Here is a 21,252-nt window from a genome sequence, read left to right as displayed (position 1 = left end):
AAAATCCATGTTCCTGGATAGGAAGCCTGCCATGTTTGTACCTGGCTTGTCTCACTAAGTAAGTGAAAAGGAGGAGCTAAGGTGGAAAATAGGTTTTGGAAGAGGACCTGTGGGTTGGGTACAGATAGCTATGGATAGGAACCTCGCTCTAACCCCTTGTTGGTTGAGGCGTGCTGCCTAGGGAGTGGATCTAGAATTGATGACGAGTCTATCTAAAGAGGTACACAAAAAGAATCCCTTTATCTTACCACAAATAACCACAAATAACCACAAAAAGAAAACGGCAACAAATAGCTACCTGAGGGCTGACAGTTTCCACCCTCAACCCCTCATTAGGGGTATCCCCACAGGCCAGTATCTGCGCATAAGGAGAAACTGTTCGGATACTGAGGCCTTCAAGGAGCAAAGCATTGAAATGAGAAACAACTTCACTGCAAGGGGGTACTCCAAACGCCAATTAAAAACGGCGTATCACCGAGCCCTGAACACTCCACGAAACGATCTACTAAAACCAAAAATACAAGATGAAAAAATAAAAACCAATGAAATACGTTGCATCACCACATTTCACAACCAGTGGAGAGACTTAAATAAAATACTAAGCAAACATTGGCACATCTTGACCAATGATGACGATCTTAAATTGGTTTTAAAAAATCGCCCCTCTGTGGTATGGAGACGGGCAGCTAACATCAAGGATCATCTTGTACACAGCCATTTCACTGTCACAAACAGGAAAAGCAAAACATGGCTTACTGTTAAAGGCTCATATAAATGCCATCACTGTAAGGCGTGCAGCTATATGAAGGAGAGCAAAAATTTTACGAACATGGGAGACACTAAATCCTACAAAATAAAACAATTCATAAATTGCAAAAGTACAGGAATAATCTATCTCGCCACATGCACATGTGGTAAAAAGTATGTTGGAAAAACAAAAAGGGAACTAAGAAAACGTGTGTTGGAGCATATTGGCTCCATAAGAAACTCTCTAGACACCCCCCCTATCTCCCGCCACGTTAGAGAACATCATGCAGGGAACACCAACACTTTGACATTTCAAGGGATAGATCACATACTCCCAAGTATCCGCAAAGGAGACTGGGACAAGAAACTTTTGCAACGTGAATCCAGATGGATATACCTACTTAAAACACAATGTCCATCTGGTATCAACGAAGGTTTTGCCTTCACTTCTTTCCTTTGAGAAACTATGTATTGTCAGCATCCATAGGTTCTTTCCTTGATCAATACTCATAAGTATGAGCACTGTGAATACTATTCACACTTCATTATTGGTCAGAGTTTTTAAAGTTTCAAAGTATACCATCTGGGTGCAGTACTCCTGCACCACCAGCATAACTCGGCAACACACGCGTCCTATGGTCACCATGACAACCACCGGGTATAAAACAGCAACTGGAGACGCAGTTACGCCCACCCCGGAAGAAGTCGCAAGTAAGCGACGAAACATGCGGCATGTCGGGTCTCTGCCGAAATTATTGATTTAAAACTCCTTACAGCAGATAAGAGCACAGCTCGATTGTTTCACTGTTTCATTGCAAATGCTGTAGAATCAGCTTCTAATCTACCGTATGGACTTCTAACTTGATACACCCAGTTAAAGAGGTGTTAGCCTTGCTTTAGGCAGGGCTGTTCAACTACGCTATACGTTCTCTCAAAACTACCAACAGAATGCCTGCTGGATGTTAGCCTCAATGTGCCTCAATGTGCCTCTGATCCCAACACGGTAACAATATCACCTGGGAAACCAGCACACTGTGGGACTGTCCCCCGCTACTGTGGGTCTCTGCAGACATTATTGATTTAAAAACTTCGCACAGCAGACAAGAGCGGAGCTTTACGGTTTCACTGCCTCACTGCGAATGGGTAGGGCTGCCTAACAACGCTATATACTCCTTTAATTTTCCAAACAGAACGTCTGCCCTATGTTACCCTCACTGTGCCCCTGACTTCAACACATTAGCGATATCATCTGGGAACTCAGCACACTGTGGGACTGTCCCCCTGCCACTGTTTCACCCAACTTTGATATAGCCCATCTACACACCTACCCCGCTTTCAACAGGGGTTCCATGTGTATTCCCTGACGCGACATAACTTAGTCGCAAATCACCAAACTAGTACAACAAGTGGGCAAAAACAACAATCTATACGATGGCAAAACACTCTAGCCACTAAAACTCACCCACATAGTAAAGACACTGATTACAAGTATCTGTACACGGGGTCTACCGGGCTTACATCCAGGGGCACGAGGGAAGACACGGCAACTGTTGCTATAACAGCATAACAAAGGATGCCCTCGCAATAAACTTTCAGATTTTCTGACCAAACGCAGCAAAACATTTTGAAGTGTATGCAGACAGCGCAGGATTCACAAACTTACCTAGGGTTAAGCCTGATACAATAGCGCATCTGTGTGTCCAAACTGCATACTCCATGTGAGAAAAAAAACCCAAGTATCTGCACACGGGGTTTACGGGACATCAATCAAGGGGCGCGAGGGGTGACACGGCAAATGTTGCAACAAATGGTATAACAACAACTGCCCCCGCATTAAACTATCAGAGTTTGAGATTAACTGCAGCAATATACATTGAAGTGAACGTAGACACCTCAGGACTCACAAACTAACCTAGATTCAAGCTCTAAACTACAGCGCATCTGTGTGTCCAGCGGTAAACTTTGAGAAACACCTCAGTAGGTATAGTGGATATTAACACTTTCGTTGTGAGACCAAGTAATCGTGACCAGAAAGTAATAGCTATACAACATCAGTGCTTATCTGTATCTGCACTAGGGTGGTACTTACCCAGTCAGTTGCAGTGGATACCCATACATACACTGTTGGTATATGCACGGTGGATTCCAACTGTGCACTCACCTATGGGACTGCCTAGTGTCAGTGGAGACCTTAGAATACAGTGGCATATAGCAATGAAGATCTAGACATAGGATAGAACACTTCATCACTACTAGGTGTTACACTTAAGTGATCTATACCCATTTCAGGGCATATACTGGTACACCATTCCTTTAGATACACACATCCAAGACATTACAGTGAATCAATACAGTGTATAAGTTACATATACTGTATATCTACATCTGCTGAGGGCCCAGAGTAGTTACTCTGGACCCAACCTTTGTGACACAATTAGTGTCTTTTAACATAGTAAATACAAGTTCTTTAATATTTGCTATTTTTATTACACCATCACTAATTTGATTAATAAAATTTGCTAAACACATTTATTTAATTCCCCTGACCACATTTATTTTATAAAGGTCTGCGGTGCGCCTATAAAGGGATTCTTTTTGTGTACCTCTTTAGATACACTCGTCATCAAAACTATCAGCAGGTAAGATATAATATGTCTTCAACTCCAAGTAATTTTCTGCCAGAAGGGCGAGTAACACGTTTCTTTACAACATGTATTATATTACATCAATATCAGAAGAAGCGCCCCCACTCCCAGCGTTACATGATGGATTTTCCTTTTCTCGTTGCAGGTTTCCCAGTGGTTGTGCCGGAGGAGAGGTTAGAGGTTAAGTCAGAGACAGAAGAGACCGACACTGAGGAACGTCTGATCCCAATAAAGAGTGAAATAGATTCATTTCCTGTTAGGGGTAAGTACCCGGACACCCTCACTTGTCTTTATTCAAGTTGTTTAAATAGTGGCCTGAAATGTCTGTAATATTAGGTGTAACCCTTTTATCCTATGATGAGATAGGGGGGGTGCTCCTTGCTGGTTACCTCAAGCGGTCTGGGTGCTGCAACCTGCTGGCAACAGGAGGGCTGAGGGCTCCGCGGTGGTGTGGGGAGAGCCAGGACAGGGAACTGGGGGGGACAGATTACCTTGATCTCTGATGGTGCCGTGCCTCCAGCCAGTGAGGATCTTCAGGGGATGGACCCCCACTGACACTCCTTCATAACCAGAGACATGAATCCACACAGCATTGTCTTTTCTCTCTTTATTCAGCAGTCTCCAACACAGAGTAACACTTCTCTCATGCATTACTCATTCTCATTCCTGCTTCTTATTCTCTTGGCCTAGGCTGCATGATATCCCCTCCCTTCCCCTGGTAGCATGGGGGAAGGGAGAGACAGTTTCCTCCTCAGACCTCTTCTATCTCTTGTCTAACTGAACTAACTAATTTACGAGGCATGTCCCAATTTTAACATCCTTGGGGAGGTGTCTCTAACTCTGACTCATTACAAGCCAGAGCCGGACACAGATTGGCCCACACACACCAGGGGGCGTTCCAACCAATATCCACCCCTTAGATTGACAGCCTCAGTGTTGCCAGGCCCGCCCTCGAATATTGATACAACATTCAAGTCTGAAATACACATACAGGCCAAATAATGGATTTAGCCTTTCCACTGCCTGCACTAACAGGACTGACAGAGGAAAGGCCCAGAAACAGAAGTAACTGCCGGGAGGCTATGTTACAATGGGAAAATAACATTAAAGCACAGATAGAATTATAAGCCATACGTTCTAATGAAAGATAAAACACACATGATTTGTCAAAGGTTATATTGAGAATATTATTGTTGTTGAGGTTTGAGCATTGGAAACGCTAAAATGTTTTCAGAACTCGAGTAAAAACTCCATCAGCACTCAACGGGTTAATAAAGTAAAATCAATGCCTTCTCTCCCTTTGGGAATCAGTACAGAGTATTTCTGTAGTAATAGCACAAGAGCCCCCACTCTCAGCTTTACAGGATGGGTTTTCCTTTTCTTGTTGACAGGTTTTCCCGTGATTGTATCAGAGAGTTTAGAGATGAAGTCAGAGACAGAAGATTCAGACACGGAGGATCATCTGACCCAAATAAACAGAGAAGTTGTTACATTTCCTGTGGATGGTGAGTACCTTACGATCCTTTTTGTGTAGACAAAGGCTATCTTGTTACAAGGAGTCCTAAGGGAATATTTAGGGTCATTGCCTCTCATATGAAGTCCCCAGGCTTGGTGGTGTTCTGGCATAAGCCACTTGCAGCACAGTTAGAGGAGCAATGTGGCTCTCAAAGAAGTATAGCCGTTTGTAATGTGTAGTTATTGGTCTCTGACCATCAATGGCTGGGATGGAGCACATTTGGAAAATATTTTTTCTTCTTCATGGGAACCTTCCCCTCTCTGACCAGTGTATTCTGTTATACTCAGGCCCAGTGTATTCTGTTATACTCAGTCCCAGTGTATTCTGTTATACTCAGACCCAGTGTATTCTGTTATACTCAGACCCAGTGTATTCTGTTATACTCAGTCCCAGTGTATTCTGTTATACTCAGTCCCAGTGTATTCTGTTATACTCAGTCCCAGTGTATTCTGTTATACTCAGTCCCAGTGTATTCTGTTATACTCAGTCCCAGTGTATTCTGTTATACTCAGTCCCAGTGTATTCTGTTATACTCAGTCCCAGTGTATTCTGTTATACTCAGTCCCAGTGTATTCTGTTATACTCAGTCCCAGTGTATTCTGTTATACTCAGGCCCAGTGTATTCTGTTATACTCAGTCCCAGTGTATTCTGTTATACTCAGTCCCAGTGTATTCTGTTATACTCATTCCCAGTGTATTCTGTTATACTCAGTCCCAGTGTATTCTGTTATACTCAGTCCCAGTGTATTCTGTTATACTCAGGCCCAGTGTATTCTGTTATACTCAGTCCCAGTGTATTCTGTTATACTCAGTCCCAGTGTATTCTGTTATACTCAGTCCCAGTGTATTCTGTTATACTCAGTCCCAGTGTATTCTGTTATACTCAGTCCCAGTGTATTCTGTTATACTCAGTCCCAGTGTATTCTGTTATACTCAGTGCCAGTGTATTCTGTTATACTCAGTGCCAGTGTATTCTGTTATACTCAGTCCCAGTGTATTCTGTTATACTCAGTCCCAGTGTATTCTGTTATACTCAGTCCCAGTGTATTCTGTTATACTCAGTCCCAGTGTATTCTGTTATACTCAGACCCAGTGTATTCTGTTATACTCAGTCCCAGTGTATTCTGTTATACTCGGTCCCAGTGTATTCTGTTATACTCAGTCCCAGTGTATTCTGTTATACTCAGTCCCAGTGTATTCTGTTATACTCAGTCCCAGTGTATTCTGTTATACTCAGTGCCAGTGTATTCTGTTATACTCAGTCCCAGTGTATTCTGTTATACTCAGTCCCAGTGTATTCTGTTATACTCAGTCCCAGTGTATTCTGTTATACTCAGTCCCAGTGTATTCTGTTATACTCAGGCCCAGTGTATTCTGTTATACTCAGTCCCAGTGTATTCTGTTATACTCAGTCCCAGTGTATTCTGTTATACTCAGTCCCAGTGTATTCTGTTATACTCAGACCCAGTGTATTCTGTTATACTCAGACCCAGTGTATTCTGTTATACTCAGTCCCAGTGTATTCTGTTATACTCAGTCCCAGTGTATTCTGTTATACTCAGACCCAGTGTATTCTGTTATACTCAGTCCCAGTGTATTCTGTTATACTCAGCCCCAGTGTATTCTGTTATACTCAGTCCCAGTGTATTCTGTTATACTCAGTCCCAGTGTATTCTGTTATGCTCAGTCCCAGTGTATTCTGTTATACTCAGTCCCAGTGTATTCTGTTATACTCAGTCCCAGTGTATTCTGTTATACTCAGTCCCAGTGTATTCTGTTATACTCAGTCCCAGTGTATTCTGTTATACTCAGTCCCAGTGTATTCTGTTATACTCAGTGCCAGTGTATTCTGTTATACTCAGTCCCAGTGTATTCTGTTATACTCAGTCCCAGTGTATTCTGTTATACTCAGTCCCAGTGTATTCTGTTATACTCAGTCCCAGTGTATTCTGTTATACTCAGTCCCAGTGTATTCTGTTATACTCAGTCCCAGTGTATTCTGTTATACTCAGTCCCAGTGTATTCTGTTATACTCAGTCCCAGTGTGTTCTGTTATACTCAGTCCCAGTGTGTTCTGTTATACTCAGTCCCAGTGTATTCTGTTATACTCAGTGCCAGTGTATTCTGTTATACTCAGTCCCAGTGTATTCTGTTATACTCAGTCCCAGTGTATTCTGTTATACTCAGTCCCAGTGTATTCTGTTATACTCAGTCCCAGTGTATTCTGTTATACTCAGTGCCAGTGTATTCTGTTATACTCAGTGCCAGTGTATTCTGTTATACTCAGTCCCAGTGTATTCTGTTATACTCAGTCCCAGTGTGTTCTGTTATACTCAGTCCCAGTGTGTTCTGTTATACTCAGTCCCAGTGTATTCTGTTATACTCAGTCCCAGTGTATTCTGTTATACTCAGACCCAGTGTATTCTGTTATACTCAGACCCAGTGTATTCTGTTATACTCAGTCCCAGTGTATTCTGTTATACTCAGACCCAGTGTATTCTGTTATACTCAGTGCCAGTGTATTCTGTTATACTCAGTCCCAGTGTATTCTGTTATACTCAGTCCCAGTGTATTCTGTTATACTCAGTCCCAGTGTATTCTGTTATACTCAGTCCCAGTGTATTCTGTTATACTCAGTCCCAGTGTATTCTGTTATACTCATTCCCAGTGTATTCTGTTATACTCAGGCCCAGTGTATTCTGTTATACTCAGTCCCAGTGTATTCTGTTATACTCAGTCCCAGTGTATTCTGTTATACTCAGTCCCAGTGTATTCTGTTATACTCAGTCCCAGTGTGTTCTGTTATACTCAGGCCCAGTGTATTCTGTTATACTCAGTCCCAGTGTATTCTGTTATACTCATTCCCAGTGTATTCTGTTATACTCAGTGCCAGTGTATTCTGTTATACTCAGTCCCAGTGTATTCTGTTATACTCAGGCCCAGTGTATTCTGTTATACTCAGTCCCAGTGTATTCTGTTATACTCAGACCCAGTGTATTCTGTTATACTCAGTGCCAGTGTATTCTGTTATACTCAGTCCCAGTGTATTCTGTTATACTCAGTCCCAGTGTATTCTGTTATACTCAGTCCCAGTGTATTCTGTTATACTCAGTCCCAGTGTATTCTGTTATACTCAGTCCCAGTGTATTCTGTTATACTCAGTCCCAGTGTATTCTGTTATACTCAGTCCCAGTGTATTCTGTTATACTCAGTCCCAGTGTATTCTGTTATACTCAGTCCCAGTGTATTCTGTTATACTCAGGCCCAGTGTATTCTGTTATACTCAGTCCCAGTGTATTCTGTTATACTCAGTCCCAGTGTATTCTGTTATACTCAGTGCCAGTGTATTCTGTTATACTCAGTCCCAGTGTATTCTGTTATACTCAGACCCAGTGTATTCTGTTATACTCAGTCCCAGTGTATTCTGTTATACTCAGTCCCAGTGTATTCTGTTATACTCAGACCCAGTGTATTCTGTTATACTCAGTCCCTGTGTATTCTGTTATACTCGGTCCCAGTGTATTCTGTTATACTCAGTCCCAGTGTATTCTGTTATACTCAGTCCCAGTGTATTCTGTTATACTCAGTCCCAGTGTATTCTGTTATACTCAGTCCCAGTGTGTTCTGTTATACTCAGTCCCAGTGTATTCTGTTATACTCAGTCCCAGTGTATTCTGTTATACTCAGGCCCAGTGTATTCTGTTATACTCAGTCCCAGTGTATTCTGTTATACTCAGTCCCAGTGTATTCTGTTATACTCAGTCCCAGTGTATTCTGTTATACTCAGTCCCAGTGTATTCTGTTATACTCAGTCCCAGTGTATTCTGTTATACTCAGTCCCAGTGTATTCTGTTATACTCAGACCCAGTGTATTCTGTTATACTCAGTCCCTGTGTATTCTGTTATACTCAGGCCCAGTGTATTCTGTTATACTCAGTCCCAGTGTATTCTGTTATACTCAGTCCCAGTGTATTCTGTTATACTCAGTCCCAGTGTATTCTGTTATACTCAGTCCCAGTGTATTCTGTTATACTCAGGCCCAGTGTATTCTGTTATACTCAGTCCCAGTGTATTCTGTTATACTCAGTGCCAGTGTATTCTGTTATACTCAGTCCCAGTGTATTCTGTTATACTCAGGCCCAGTGTATTCTGTTATACTCAGTCCCAGTGTATTCTGTTATACTCAGTCCCAGTGTATTCTGTTATACTCAGGCCCAGTGTATTCTGTTATACTCAGTCCCAGTGTATTCTGTAATACTCAGTCCCAGTGTATTCTGTTATACTCAGTCCCAGTGTATTCTGTTATACTCAGTCCCAGTGTATTCTGTTATACTCAGGCCCAGTGTATTCTGTTATACTCAGTGCCAGTGTATTCTGTTATACTCATTCCCAGTGTATTCTGTTATACTCAGTGCCAGTGTATTCTGTTATACTCAGTCCCAGTGTATTCTGTTATACTCAGTCCCAGTGTATTCTGTTATACTCAGGCCCAGTGTATTCTGTTATACTCAGTCCCAGTGTATTCTGTTATACTCAGTCCCAGTGTATTCTGTTATACTCAGGCCCAGTGTATTCTGTTATACTCAGTGCCAGTGTATTCTGTTATACTCAGTCCCAGTGTATTCTGTTATACTCAGTCCCAGTGTATTCTGTTATACTCAGGCCCAGTGTATTCTGTTATACTCAGTCCCAGTGTATTCTGTTATACTCAGTCCCAGTGTATTCTGTAATACTCAGTCCCAGTGTATTCTGTTATACTCAGTCCCAGTGTATTCTGTTATACTCAGTCCCAGTGTATTCTGTTATACTCAGTGCCAGTGTATTCTGTTATACTCAGTCCCAGTGTATTCTGTAATACTCAGTCCCAGTGTATTCTGTTATACTCAGTCCCAGTGTATTCTGTTATACTCAGTCCCAGTGTATTCTGTTATACTCAGGCCCAGTGTATTCTGTTATACTCAGTGCCAGTGTATTCTGTTATACTCATTCCCAGTGTATTCTGTTATACTCAGTGCCAGTGTATTCTGTTATACTCAGTCCCAGTGTATTCTGTTATACTCAGTCCCAGTGTATTCTGTTATACTCAGTCCCAGTGTATTCTGTTATACTCAGTCCCAGTGTATTCTGTTATACTCAGTCCCAGTGTATTCTGTTATACTCAGTCCCAGTGTATTCTGTTATACTCAGTCCCAGTGTATTCTGTTATACTCAGTCCCAGTGTATTCTGTTATACTCAGTCCCAGTGTATTCTGTTATACTCAGTCCCAGTGTATTCTGTTATACTCAGTCCCAGTGTATTCTGTTATACTCAGTCCCAGTGTATTCTGTTATACTCAGTGCCAGTGTATTCTGTTATACTCAGTGCCAGTGTATTCTGTTATACTCAGTCCCAGTGTATTCTGTTATACTCAGTCCCAGTGTATTCTGTTATACTCAGTCCCAGTGTATTCTGTTATACTCAGTCCCAGTGTATTCTGTTATACTCAGACCCAGTGTATTCTGTTATACTCGGTCCCAGTGTATTCTGTTATACTCGGTCCCAGTGTATTCTGTTATACTCGGTCCCAGTGTATTCTGTTATACTCAGTCCCAGTGTATTCTGTTATACTCAGTCCCAGTGTATTCTGTTATACTCAGTGCCAGTGTATTCTGTTATACTCAGTCCCAGTGTATTCTGTTATACTCAGTCCCAGTGTATTCTGTTATACTCAGTCCCAGTGTATTCTGTTATACTCAGTCCCAGTGTATTCTGTTATACTCAGGCCCAGTGTATTCTGTTATACTCAGTCCCAGTGTATTCTGTTATACTCAGTCCCAGTGTATTCTGTTATACTCAGTCCCAGTGTATTCTGTTATACTCAGACCCAGTGTATTCTGTTATACTCAGACCCAGTGTATTCTGTTATACTCAGTCCCAGTGTATTCTGTTATACTCAGTCCCAGTGTATTCTGTTATACTCAGCCCCAGTGTATTCTGTTATACTCAGTCCCAGTGTATTCTGTTATACTCAGCCCCAGTGTATTCTGTTATACTCAGTCCCAGTGTATTCTGTTATACTCAGCCCAGTGTATTCTGTTATACTCAGTCCCAGTGTATTCTGTTATACTCAGCCCCAGTGTATTCTGTTATACTCAGTCCCAGTGTATTCTGTTATGCTCAGTCCAGTGTATTCTGTTATGCTCAGTCCCAGTGTATTCTGTTATGCTCAGTCCCAGTGTATTCTGTTATACTCAGTCCCAGTGTATTCTGTTATACTCAGTCCCAGTGTATTCTGTTATACTCAGTCCCAGTGTATTCTGTTATACTCAGTGCCAGTGTATTCTGTTATACTCAGTCCCAGTGTATTCTGTTATACTCAGTCCCAGTGTATTCTGTTATACTCAGACCCAGTGTATTCTGTTATACTCAGTCCCAGTGTATTCTGTTATACTCAGTCCCAGTGTATTCTGTTATACTCAGTCCCAGTGTATTCTGTTATACTCAGTCCCAGTGTATTCTGTTATACTCAGTCCCAGTGTATTCTGTTATACTCAGTCCCAGTGTGTTCTGTTATACTCAGTCCCAGTGTGTTCTGTTATACTCAGTCCCAGTGTGTTCTGTTATACTCAGTGCCAGTGTGTTCTGTTATACTCAGTCCCAGTGTGTTCTGTTATACTCAGTCCCAGTGTATTCTGTTATACTCAGTCCCAGTGTATTCTGTTATACTCAGTCCCAGTGTATTCTGTTATACTCAGTGCCAGTGTATTCTGTTATACTCAGTGCCAGTGTATTCTGTTATACTCAGTCCCAGTGTATTCTGTTATACTCAGTCCCAGTGTGTTCTGTTATACTCAGTCCCAGTGTGTTCTGTTATACTCAGTCCCAGTGTATTCTGTTATACTCAGTCCCAGTGTATTCTGTTATACTCAGACCCAGTGTATTCTGTTATACTCAGACCCAGTGTATTCTGTTATACTCAGTCCCAAGTGTATTCTGTTATACTCAGACCCAGTGTATTCTGTTATACTCAGTGCCAGTGTATTCTGTTATACTCAGTCCCAGTGTATTCTGTTATACTCAGTCCCAGTGTATTCTGTTATACTCAGTCCCAGTGTATTCTGTTATACTCAGTCCCAGTGTATTCTGTTATACTCAGTCCCAGTGTATTCTGTTATACTCAGTCCCAGTGTATTCTGTTATACTCAGTCCCAGTGTGTTCTGTTATACTCAGTCCCAGTGTGTTCTGTTATACTCATTCCCAGTGTATTCTGTTATACTCATTCCCAGTGTATTCTGTTATACTCAGTCCAGTGTATTCTGTTATACTCAGTCCCAGTGTATTCTGTTATACTCAGTGCCAGTGTATTCTGTTATACTCAGTCCAGTGTATTCTGTTATACTCAGGCCCAGTGTATTCTGTTATACTCAGTCCCAGTGTATTCTGTTATACTCAGTCCCAGTGTATTCTGTTATACTCAGTCCAGTGTATTCTGTTATACTCAGTCCCAGTGTATTCTGTTATACTCAGTCCCAGTGTATTCTGTTATACTCAGTCCCAGTGTATTCTGTTATACTCAGTCCCAGTGTATTCTGTTATACTCAGTCCCAGTGTGTTCTGTTATACTCAGTCCCCAGTGTGTTCTGTTATACTCAGTCCCAGTGTGTTCTGTTATACTCAGTCCCAGTGTGTTCTGTTATACTCAGTCCCAGTGTATTCTGTTATACTCAGTCCCAGTGTATTCTGTTATACTCAGTCCCAGTGTATTCTGTTATACTCAGTCCCAGTGTATTCTGTTATACTCAGTCCCAGTGTATTCTGTTATACTCAGTCCCAGTGTATTCTGTTATACTCAGTGCCAGTGTATTCTGTTATACTCAGTCCCAGTGTATTCTGTTATACTCAGTCCCAGTGTATTCTGTTATACTCAGTCCCAGTGTATTCTGTTATACTCAGTGCCAGTGTATTCTGTTATACTCAGTCCCAGTGTATTCTGTTATACTCAGTGCCAGTGTATTCTGTTATACTCAGTCCCAGTGTATTCTGTTATACTCAGTGCCAGTGTATTCTGTTATACTCAGTCCCAGTGTATTCTGTTATACTCAGTCCCAGTGTATTCTGTTATACTCAGTCCCAGTGTATTCTGTTATACTCAGTCCCAGTGTATTCTGTTATACTCAGGCCCAGTGTATTCTGTTATACTCAGTCCCAGTGTATTCTGTTATACTCAGTCCCAGTGTATTCTGTTATACTCAGTCCCAGTGTATTCTGTTATACTCAGTCCCTGTGTATTCTGTTATACTCAGTCCCAGTGTATTCTGTTATACTCAGACCCAGTGTATTCTGTTATACTCAGTCCCAGTGTATTCTGTTATACTCAGTCCCAGTGTATTCTGTTATACTCAGACCCAGTGTATTCTGTTATACTCAGTGCCAGTGTATTCTGTTATACTCAGTCCCAGTGTATTCTGTTATACTCAGACCCAGTGTATTCTGTTATACTCAGTGCCAGTGTATTCTGTTATACTCAGACCCAGTGTATTCTGTTATACTCAGACCCAGTGTATTCTGTTATACTCAGTCCCAGTGTATTCTGTTATACTCAGTCCCAGTGTATTCTGTTATACTCAGACCCAGTGTATTCTGTTATACTCAGTGCCAGTGTATTCTGTTATACTCAGTCCCAGTGTATTCTGTTATACTCAGTCCCAGTGTATTCTGTTATACTCAGTCCCAGTGTATTCTGTTATACTCAGTCCCAGTGTATTCTGTTATACTCAGACCCAGTGTATTCTGTTATACTCAGTCCCAGTGTATTCTGTTATACTCAGGCCCAGTGTATTCTGTTATACTCAGGCCCAGTGTATTCTGTTATACTCAGACCCAGTGTATTCTGTTATACTCAGTCCCAGTGTATTCTGTTATACTCAGTCCCAGTGTATTCTGTTATACTCAGTCCCAGTGTATTCTGTTATACTCAGTCCCAGTGTATTCTGTTATACTCAGTCCCAGTGTATTCTGTTATACTCAGTCCCAGTGTATTCTGTTATACTCAGTGCCAGTGTATTCTGTTATACTCAGTCCCAGTGTATTCTGTTATACTCAGTCCCAGTGTATTCTGTTATACTCAGTCCCAGTGTATTCTGTTATACTCAGTCCCAGTGTATTCTGTTATACTCAGTCCCAGTGTATTCTGTTATACTCAGTCCCAGTGTATTCTGTTATACTCAGTCCCAGTGTATTCTGTTATACTCAGTCCCAGTGTATTCTGTTATACTCAGTCCCAGTGTATTCTGTTATACTCAGTGCCAGTGTATTCTGTTATACTCAGTCCCAGTGTATTCTGTTATACTCAGTCCCAGTGTATTCTGTTATACTCAGTCCCAGTGTATTCTGTTATACTCAGTCCCAGTGTATTCTGTTATACTCATACCCAGTGTATTCTGTTATACTCAGTCCCAGTGTATTCTGTTATACTCAGTCCCAGTGTATTCTGTTATACTCAGACCCAGTGTATTCTGTTATACTCAGTCCCAGTGTATTCTGTTATACTCAGACCAGTGTATTCTGTTATACTCAGTCCCAGTGTATTCTGTTATACTCAGTCCCAGTGTATTCTGTTATACTCAGACCCAGTGTATTCTGTTATACTCAGTCCCAGTGTATTCTGTTATACTCAGTCCCAGTGTATTCTGTTATACTCAGTCCCAGTGTATTCTGTTATACTCAGTCCCAGTGTATTCTGTTATACTCAGTCCCAGTGTATTCTGTTATACTCAGTCCCAGTGTATTCTGTTACACTCAGTCCCAGTGTATTCTGTTATACTCAGTCCCAGTGTATTCTGTTATACTCAGTCCCAGTGTATTCTGTTATACTCAGTCCCAGTGTATTCTGTTATACTCAGTCCCAGTGTATTCTGTTATACTCAGTCCCAGTGTATTCTGTTACACTCAGTCCCAGTGTATTCTGTTATACTCAGTCCCAGTGTATTCTGTTATACTCAGTCCCAGTGTATTCTGTTATACTCAGTCCCAGTGTATTCTGTTATACTCAGTCCCAGTGTATTCTGTTATACTCAGTCCAGTGTATTCTGTTATACTCAGTCCCAGTGTATTCTGTTATACTCAGTCCCAGTGTATTCTGTTATACTCAGTCCCAGTGTATTCTGTTATACTCAGACCCAGTGTATTCTGTTATACTCAGTCCCAGTGTATTCTGTTATACTCAGTCCCAGTGTATTCTGTTATACTCAGTCCCAGTGTATTCTGTTATACTCAGTCCCCAGTGTATTCTGTTACACTCAGTCCCAGTGTATTCTGTTATACTCAGTCCCAGTGTATTCTGTTATACTCAGACCCAGTGTATTCTGTTATACTCAGTCCCAGTGTATTCTGTTATACTCAGTCCCAGTGTATTCTGTTATACTCAGACCCAGTGTATTCTGTTATACTCAGTCCCAGTGTATTCTGTTATACTCAGTGCCAGTGTATTCTGTTATACTCAGTCCCAGTGTATTCTGTTATACTCAGTCCCAGTGTATTCTGTTATACTCAGTCCCAGTGTATTCTGTTATACTCAGTCCCAGTGTATTCTGTTATACTCAGTCCAGTGTATTCTGTTATACTCAGTCCCAGTGTATTCTGTTATACTCAGTCCCAGTGTATTCTGTTATACTCACACCCAGTGTATTCTGTTATACTCAGTCCCAGTGTATTCTGTTATACTCAGACCCAGTGTATTCTGTTATACTCAGTCCCAGTGTGTTCTGTTATACTCAGTCCAGTGTATTCTGTTATACTCAGTCCCCAGTGTATTCTGTTATACTCAGACCCAGTGTATTCTGTTATACTCAGGCCCAGTGTATTCTGTTATACTCAGTCCCAGTGTATTCTGTTATACTCAGTCCCAGTGTATTCTGTTATACTCAGTCCCAGTGTATTCTGTTATACTCAGTCCCAGTGTATTCTGTTATACTCAGTCCCAGTGTATTCTGTTATACTCAGTCCCAGTGTATTCTGTTATACTCACACCCAGTGTATTCTGTTATACTCAGTCCCAGTGTATTCTGTTATACTCACACCCAGTGTATTCTGTTATACTCAGTCCCAGTGTATTCTGTTATACTCAGTCCCAGTGTATTCTGTTATACTCAGTCCCAGTGTATTCTGTTATACTCAGTCCCAGTGTATTCTGTTATACTCAGTCCCAGTGTATTCTGTTATACTCAGTCCCAGTGTATTCTGTTATACTCAGTCCCAGTGTATTCTGTTATACTCAGTCCCAGTGTATTCTGTTATACTCAGTCCCAGTGTATTCTGTTATACTCAGTCCCAGTGTATTCTGTTATACTCAGTCCCAGTGTATTCTGTTATACTCACACCCAGTGTATTCTGTTATACTCAGACCCAGTGTATTCTGTTATACTCAGTCCCAGTGTATTCTGTTATACTCAGTCCCAGTGTATTCTGTTATACTCAGTCCCAGTGTATTCTGTTATACTCAGTCCCAGTGTATTCTGTTATACTCAGTCCCAGTGTATTCTGTTATACTCAGTCCCAGTGTATTCTGTTATACTCAGTCCCAGTGTATTCTGTTATACTCAGTCCCAGTGTATTCTGTTATACTCAGTCCAGTGTATTCTGTTATACTCAGCCCCAGTGTATTCTGTTATACTCAGTCCAGTGTATTCTGTTATACTCAGTCCCAGTGTATTCTGTTATACTCAGGCCCAGTGTATTCTGTTATACTCAGTCCCAGTGTATTCTGTTATACTCAGGCCAGTGTGTTCTGTTATACTCAGTCCCAGTGTATTCTGTTATACTCAGGCCCAGTGTATTCTGTTATACTCAGTCCCAGTGTATTCTGTTATACTCAGACCCAGTGTATTCTGTTATACTCAGTCCCAGTGTATTCTGTTATACTCAGTCCCAGTGTATTCTGTTATACTCAGGCCCAGTGTATTCTGTTATACTCAGTCCCAGTGTATTCTGTTATACTCAGTCCCAGTGTATTCTGTTATACTCAGTCCCAGTGTATTCTGTTATACTCAGACCCAGTGTATTCTGCTATACTCAGTCCAGTGTATTCTGTTATACTCAGTCCCAGTGTATTCTGTTATACTCAGTCCCAGTGTATTCTGTTATACTCAGTCCCAGTGTATTCTGTTATACTCAGTCCCAGTGTATTCTGTTATACTCAGTCCCTGTGTATTCTGTTATACTCAGGCCCAGTGTATTCTGTTATACTCAGTCCCAGTGTATTCTGTTATACTCAGTCCCAGTGTATTCTGTTATACTCAGTCCCAGTGTATTCTGTTATACTCAGTGCCAGTGTATTCTGTTATACTCAGACCCAGTGTATTCTGTTATACTCAGTCCAGTGTATTCTGTTATACTCAGTCCCAGTGTATTCTGTTATACTCAGTCCCAGTGTATTCTGTTATACTCAGTGCCAGTGTATTCTGTTATACTCAGTCCCAGTGTATTCTGTTATACTCAGTCCCAGTGTATTCTGTTATACTCAGTCCCAGTGTATTCTGTTATACTCAGTCCCAGTGTATTCTGTTATACTCAGTCCCAGTGTATTCTGTTATACTCAGTCCCAGTGTATTCTGTTATACTCAGTCCAGTGTATTCTGTTATACTCAGTCCCAGTGTATTCTGTTATACTCAGTCCAGTGTATTCTGTTATACTCAGTCCCAGTGTATTCTGTTATACTCAGTCCCAGTGTATTCTGTTATACTCAGTCCCAGTGTATTCTGCTATACTCAGTCCCAGTGTATTCTGTTATACTCAGTCCCTGTGTATTCTGTTATACTCAGGCCCAGTGTATTCTGTTATACTCAGTCCCAGTGTATTCTGTTATACTCAGTCCCAGTGTATTCTGTTATACTCAGTCCCAGTGTATTCTGTTATACTCAGTCCCAGTGTATTCTGTTATACTCAGTCCCAGTGTATTCTGTTATACTCAGTCCCAGTGTATTCTGTTATACTCATACCCAGTGTATTCTGTTATACTCAGTCCCAGTGTATTCTGTTATACTCAGTCCCAGTGTATTCTGTTATACTCAGACCCAGTGTATTCTGTTATACTCAGTCCCAGTGTATTCTGTTATACTCAGACCCAGTGTATTCTGTTATACTCAGTCCCAGTGTATTCTGTTATACTCAGTCCCAGTGTATTCTGTTATACTCAGACCCAGTGTATTCTGTTATACTCAGTCCCAGTGTATTCTGTTATACTCAGTCCCAGTGTATTCTGTTATACTCAGTCCCAGTGTATTCTGTTATACTCAGTCCCAGTGTATTCTGTTATACTCAGTCCCAGTGTATTCTGTTATACTCAGTCCCAGTGTATTCTGTTACACTCAGTCCCAGTGTATTCTGTTATACTCAGTCCCAGTGTATTCTGTTATACTCAGTCCCAGTGTATTCTGTTATACTCAGTCCCAGTGTATTCTGTTATACTCAGTCCCAGTGTATTCTGTTATACTCAGTCCCAGTGTATTCTGTTACACTCAGTCCCAGTGTATTCTGTTATACTCAGTCCCAGTGTATTCTGTTATACTCAGTCCCAGTGTATTCTGTTATACTCAGTCCCAGTGTATTCTGTTATACTCAGTCCAGTGTATTCTGTTATACTCAGTCCCAGTGTATTCTGTTATACTCAGTCCCAGTGTATTCTGTTATACTCAGTCCCAGTGTATTCTGTTATACTCAGTCCCAGTGTATTCTGTTATACTCAGTCCCAGTGTATTCTGTTATACTCACACCCGCCAGTGTATTCTGTTATACTCAGTCCCAGTGTATTCTGTTATACTCACACCCAGTGTATTCTGTTATACTCAGTCCCAGTGTATTCTGTTATACTCAGTCCCAGTGTATTCTGTTATACTCAGTCCCAGTGTATTCTGTTATACTCAGTCCCAGTGTATTCTGTTATACTCAGTCCAGTGTATTCTGTTATACTCAGTCCCAGTGTATTCTGTTATACTCAGTCCCAGTGTATTCTGTTATACTCAGTCCCAGTGTATTCTGTTATACTCAGTCCCAGTGTATTCTGTTATACTCAGTCCCAGTGTATTCTGTTATACTCAGTCCCAGTGTATTCTGTTATACTCAGTCCCAGTGTATTCTGTTATACTCACACCCAGTGTATTCTGTTATACTCAGACCCAGTGTATTCTGTTATACTCAGTCCCAGTGTATTCTGTTATACTCAGTCCCAGTGTATTCTGTTATACTCAGTCCCAGTGTATTCTGTTATACTCAGTCCCAGTGTATTCTGTTATACTCAGTCCCAGTGTATTCTGTTATACTCAGTCCCAGTGTATTCTGTTATACTCAGTCCCAGTGTATTCTGTTATACTCAGTCCCAGTGTATTCTGTTATACTCAGCCCCAGTGTATTCTGTTATACTCAGTCCCAGTGTATTCTGTTATACTCAGTCCCAGTGTATTCTGTTATACTCAGTCCAGTGTATTCTGTTATACTCAGTCCCAGTGTATTCTGTTATACTCAGTCCCAGTGTATTCTGTTATACTCAGTCCCAGTGTATTCTGTTATACTCAGTCCCAGTGTATTCTGTTATACTCAGGCCCAGTGTATTCTGTTATACTCAGTCCCAGTGTATTCTGTTATACTCAGGCCCAGTGTATTCTGTTATACTCAGGCCCAGTGTATTCTGTTATACTCAGTCCCAGTGTATTCTGTTATACTCAGTCCCAGTGTATTCTGTTATACTCAGTCCCAGTGTATTCTGTTATACTCAGACCCAGTGTATTCTGCTATACTCAGTCCCAGTGTATTCTGTTATACTCAGTCCCAGTGTATTCTGTTATACTCAGTCCCAGTGTATTCTGTTATACTCAGTCCCAGTGTATTCTGTTATACTCAGTCCCAGTGTATTCTGTTATACTCAGTCCCAGTGTATTCTGTTATACTCAGTCCCAGTGTATTCTGTTATACTCAGGCCCAGTGTATTCTGTTATACTCAGTCCAGTGTATTCTGTTATACTCAGTCCCAGTGTATTCTGTTATACTCAGTCCCAGTGTATTCTGTTATACTCAGTCCCAGTGTATTCTGTTATACTCAGTCCCAGTGTATTCTGTTATACTCAGTCCCAGTGTATTCTGTTATACTCAGTCCCAGTGTATTCTGTTATACTCAGTCCCAGTGTATTCTGTTATACTCAGTCCCAGTGTATTCTGTTATACTCAGTCCCAGTGTATTCTGTTATACTCAGTCCCAGTGTATTCTGTTATACTCAGTCCCAGTGTATTCTGTTATACTCAGTCCCAGTGTATTCTGTTATACTCAGTCCCAGTGTATTCTGTTATACTCAGTCCCAGTGTATTCTGTTATACTCAGTCCCAGTGTATTCTGTTATACTCAGTCCCAGTGTATTCTGTTATACTCAGTCCCAGTGTATTCTGTTATACTCAGTCCCAGTGTATTCTGTTATACTCAGTCCCAGTGTATTCTGTTATACTCAGTCCCAGTGTATTCTGTTATACTCAGTCCCAGTGTATTCTGTTATACTCAGACCCAGTGTATTCTGTTATACTCAGTCCCAGTGTATTCTGTTATACTCAGTCCCAGTGTATTCTGTTATACTCAGTCCCAGTGTATTCTGTTATACTCAGACCCAGTGTATTCTGTTATACTCAGTCCCAGTGTATTCTGTTATACTCAGACCCAGTGTATTCTGTTATACTCAGTCCCAGTGTATTCTGTTATACTCAGTCCCAGTGTATTCTGTTATACTCAGTCCCAGTGTATTCTGTTATACTCAGTCCAGTGTATTCTGTTATACTCAGTCCCCAGTGTATTCTGTTATACTCAGTCCCAGTGTATTCTGTTATACTCAGTCCAGTGTATTCTGTTATACTCAGTCCCAGTGTATTCTGTTATACTCAGTCCCAGTGTATTCTGTTATACTCAGTCCCAGTGTATTCTGTTATACTCAGTCCCAGTGTATTCTGTTATACTCACACCCAGTGTATTCTGTTATACTCAGTCCAGTGTATTCTGTTATACTCAGACCCAGTGTATTCTGTTATACTCAGTCCCAGTGTATTCTGTTATACTCAGTCCCAGTGTATTCTGTTATACTCAGTCCCAGTGTATTCTGTTATACTCAGTCCCAGTGTATTCTGTTATACTCAGTCCCAGTGTATTCTGTTATACTCAGTCCCAGTGTATTCTGTTATACTCAGTCCCAGTGTATTCTGTTATACTCAGTCCCAGTGTATTCTGTTATACTCAGTCCAGTGTATTCTGTTATACTCAGTCCCAGTGTATTCTGTTATACTCAGTCCCAGTGTATTCTGTTATACTCACACCCAGTGTATTCTGTTATACTC

At 41.1% G+C, this 21,252-nt stretch overlaps 1 protein-coding gene across 4 annotated transcripts in view; it reads left to right on the top strand.

Annotated features, from left to right (window-relative positions):
- The window catches only part of LOC142488352 (uncharacterized), a 106,328-nt gene that overhangs the window by 17,828 nt on the left and 67,248 nt on the right, over nt 1–21,252 (top strand). For 3 of the 4 annotated variants that reach the window (XM_075588767.1, XM_075588769.1, XM_075588768.1), the window contains 2 exons: nt 3,538–3,654; nt 4,784–4,897. The exons of the other annotated variant lie outside the window; for it this stretch is intronic. In XM_075588767.1, coding sequence (XP_075444882.1) covers nt 3,538–3,654; nt 4,784–4,897 — 231 coding nt within the window. The remainder of the gene's footprint in view (nt 1–3,537; nt 3,655–4,783; nt 4,898–21,252) is intronic. 4 annotated transcript variants of the gene reach the window in all.

This window comes from Ascaphus truei, chromosome 2 (genome assembly GCF_040206685.1).
Source record: "Ascaphus truei isolate aAscTru1 chromosome 2, aAscTru1.hap1, whole genome shotgun sequence".
NCBI classification, from domain to species: Eukaryota; Metazoa; Chordata; class Amphibia; order Anura; family Ascaphidae; genus Ascaphus; species Ascaphus truei.
This window is presented reverse-complemented; position numbering and strand designations above follow the sequence as displayed.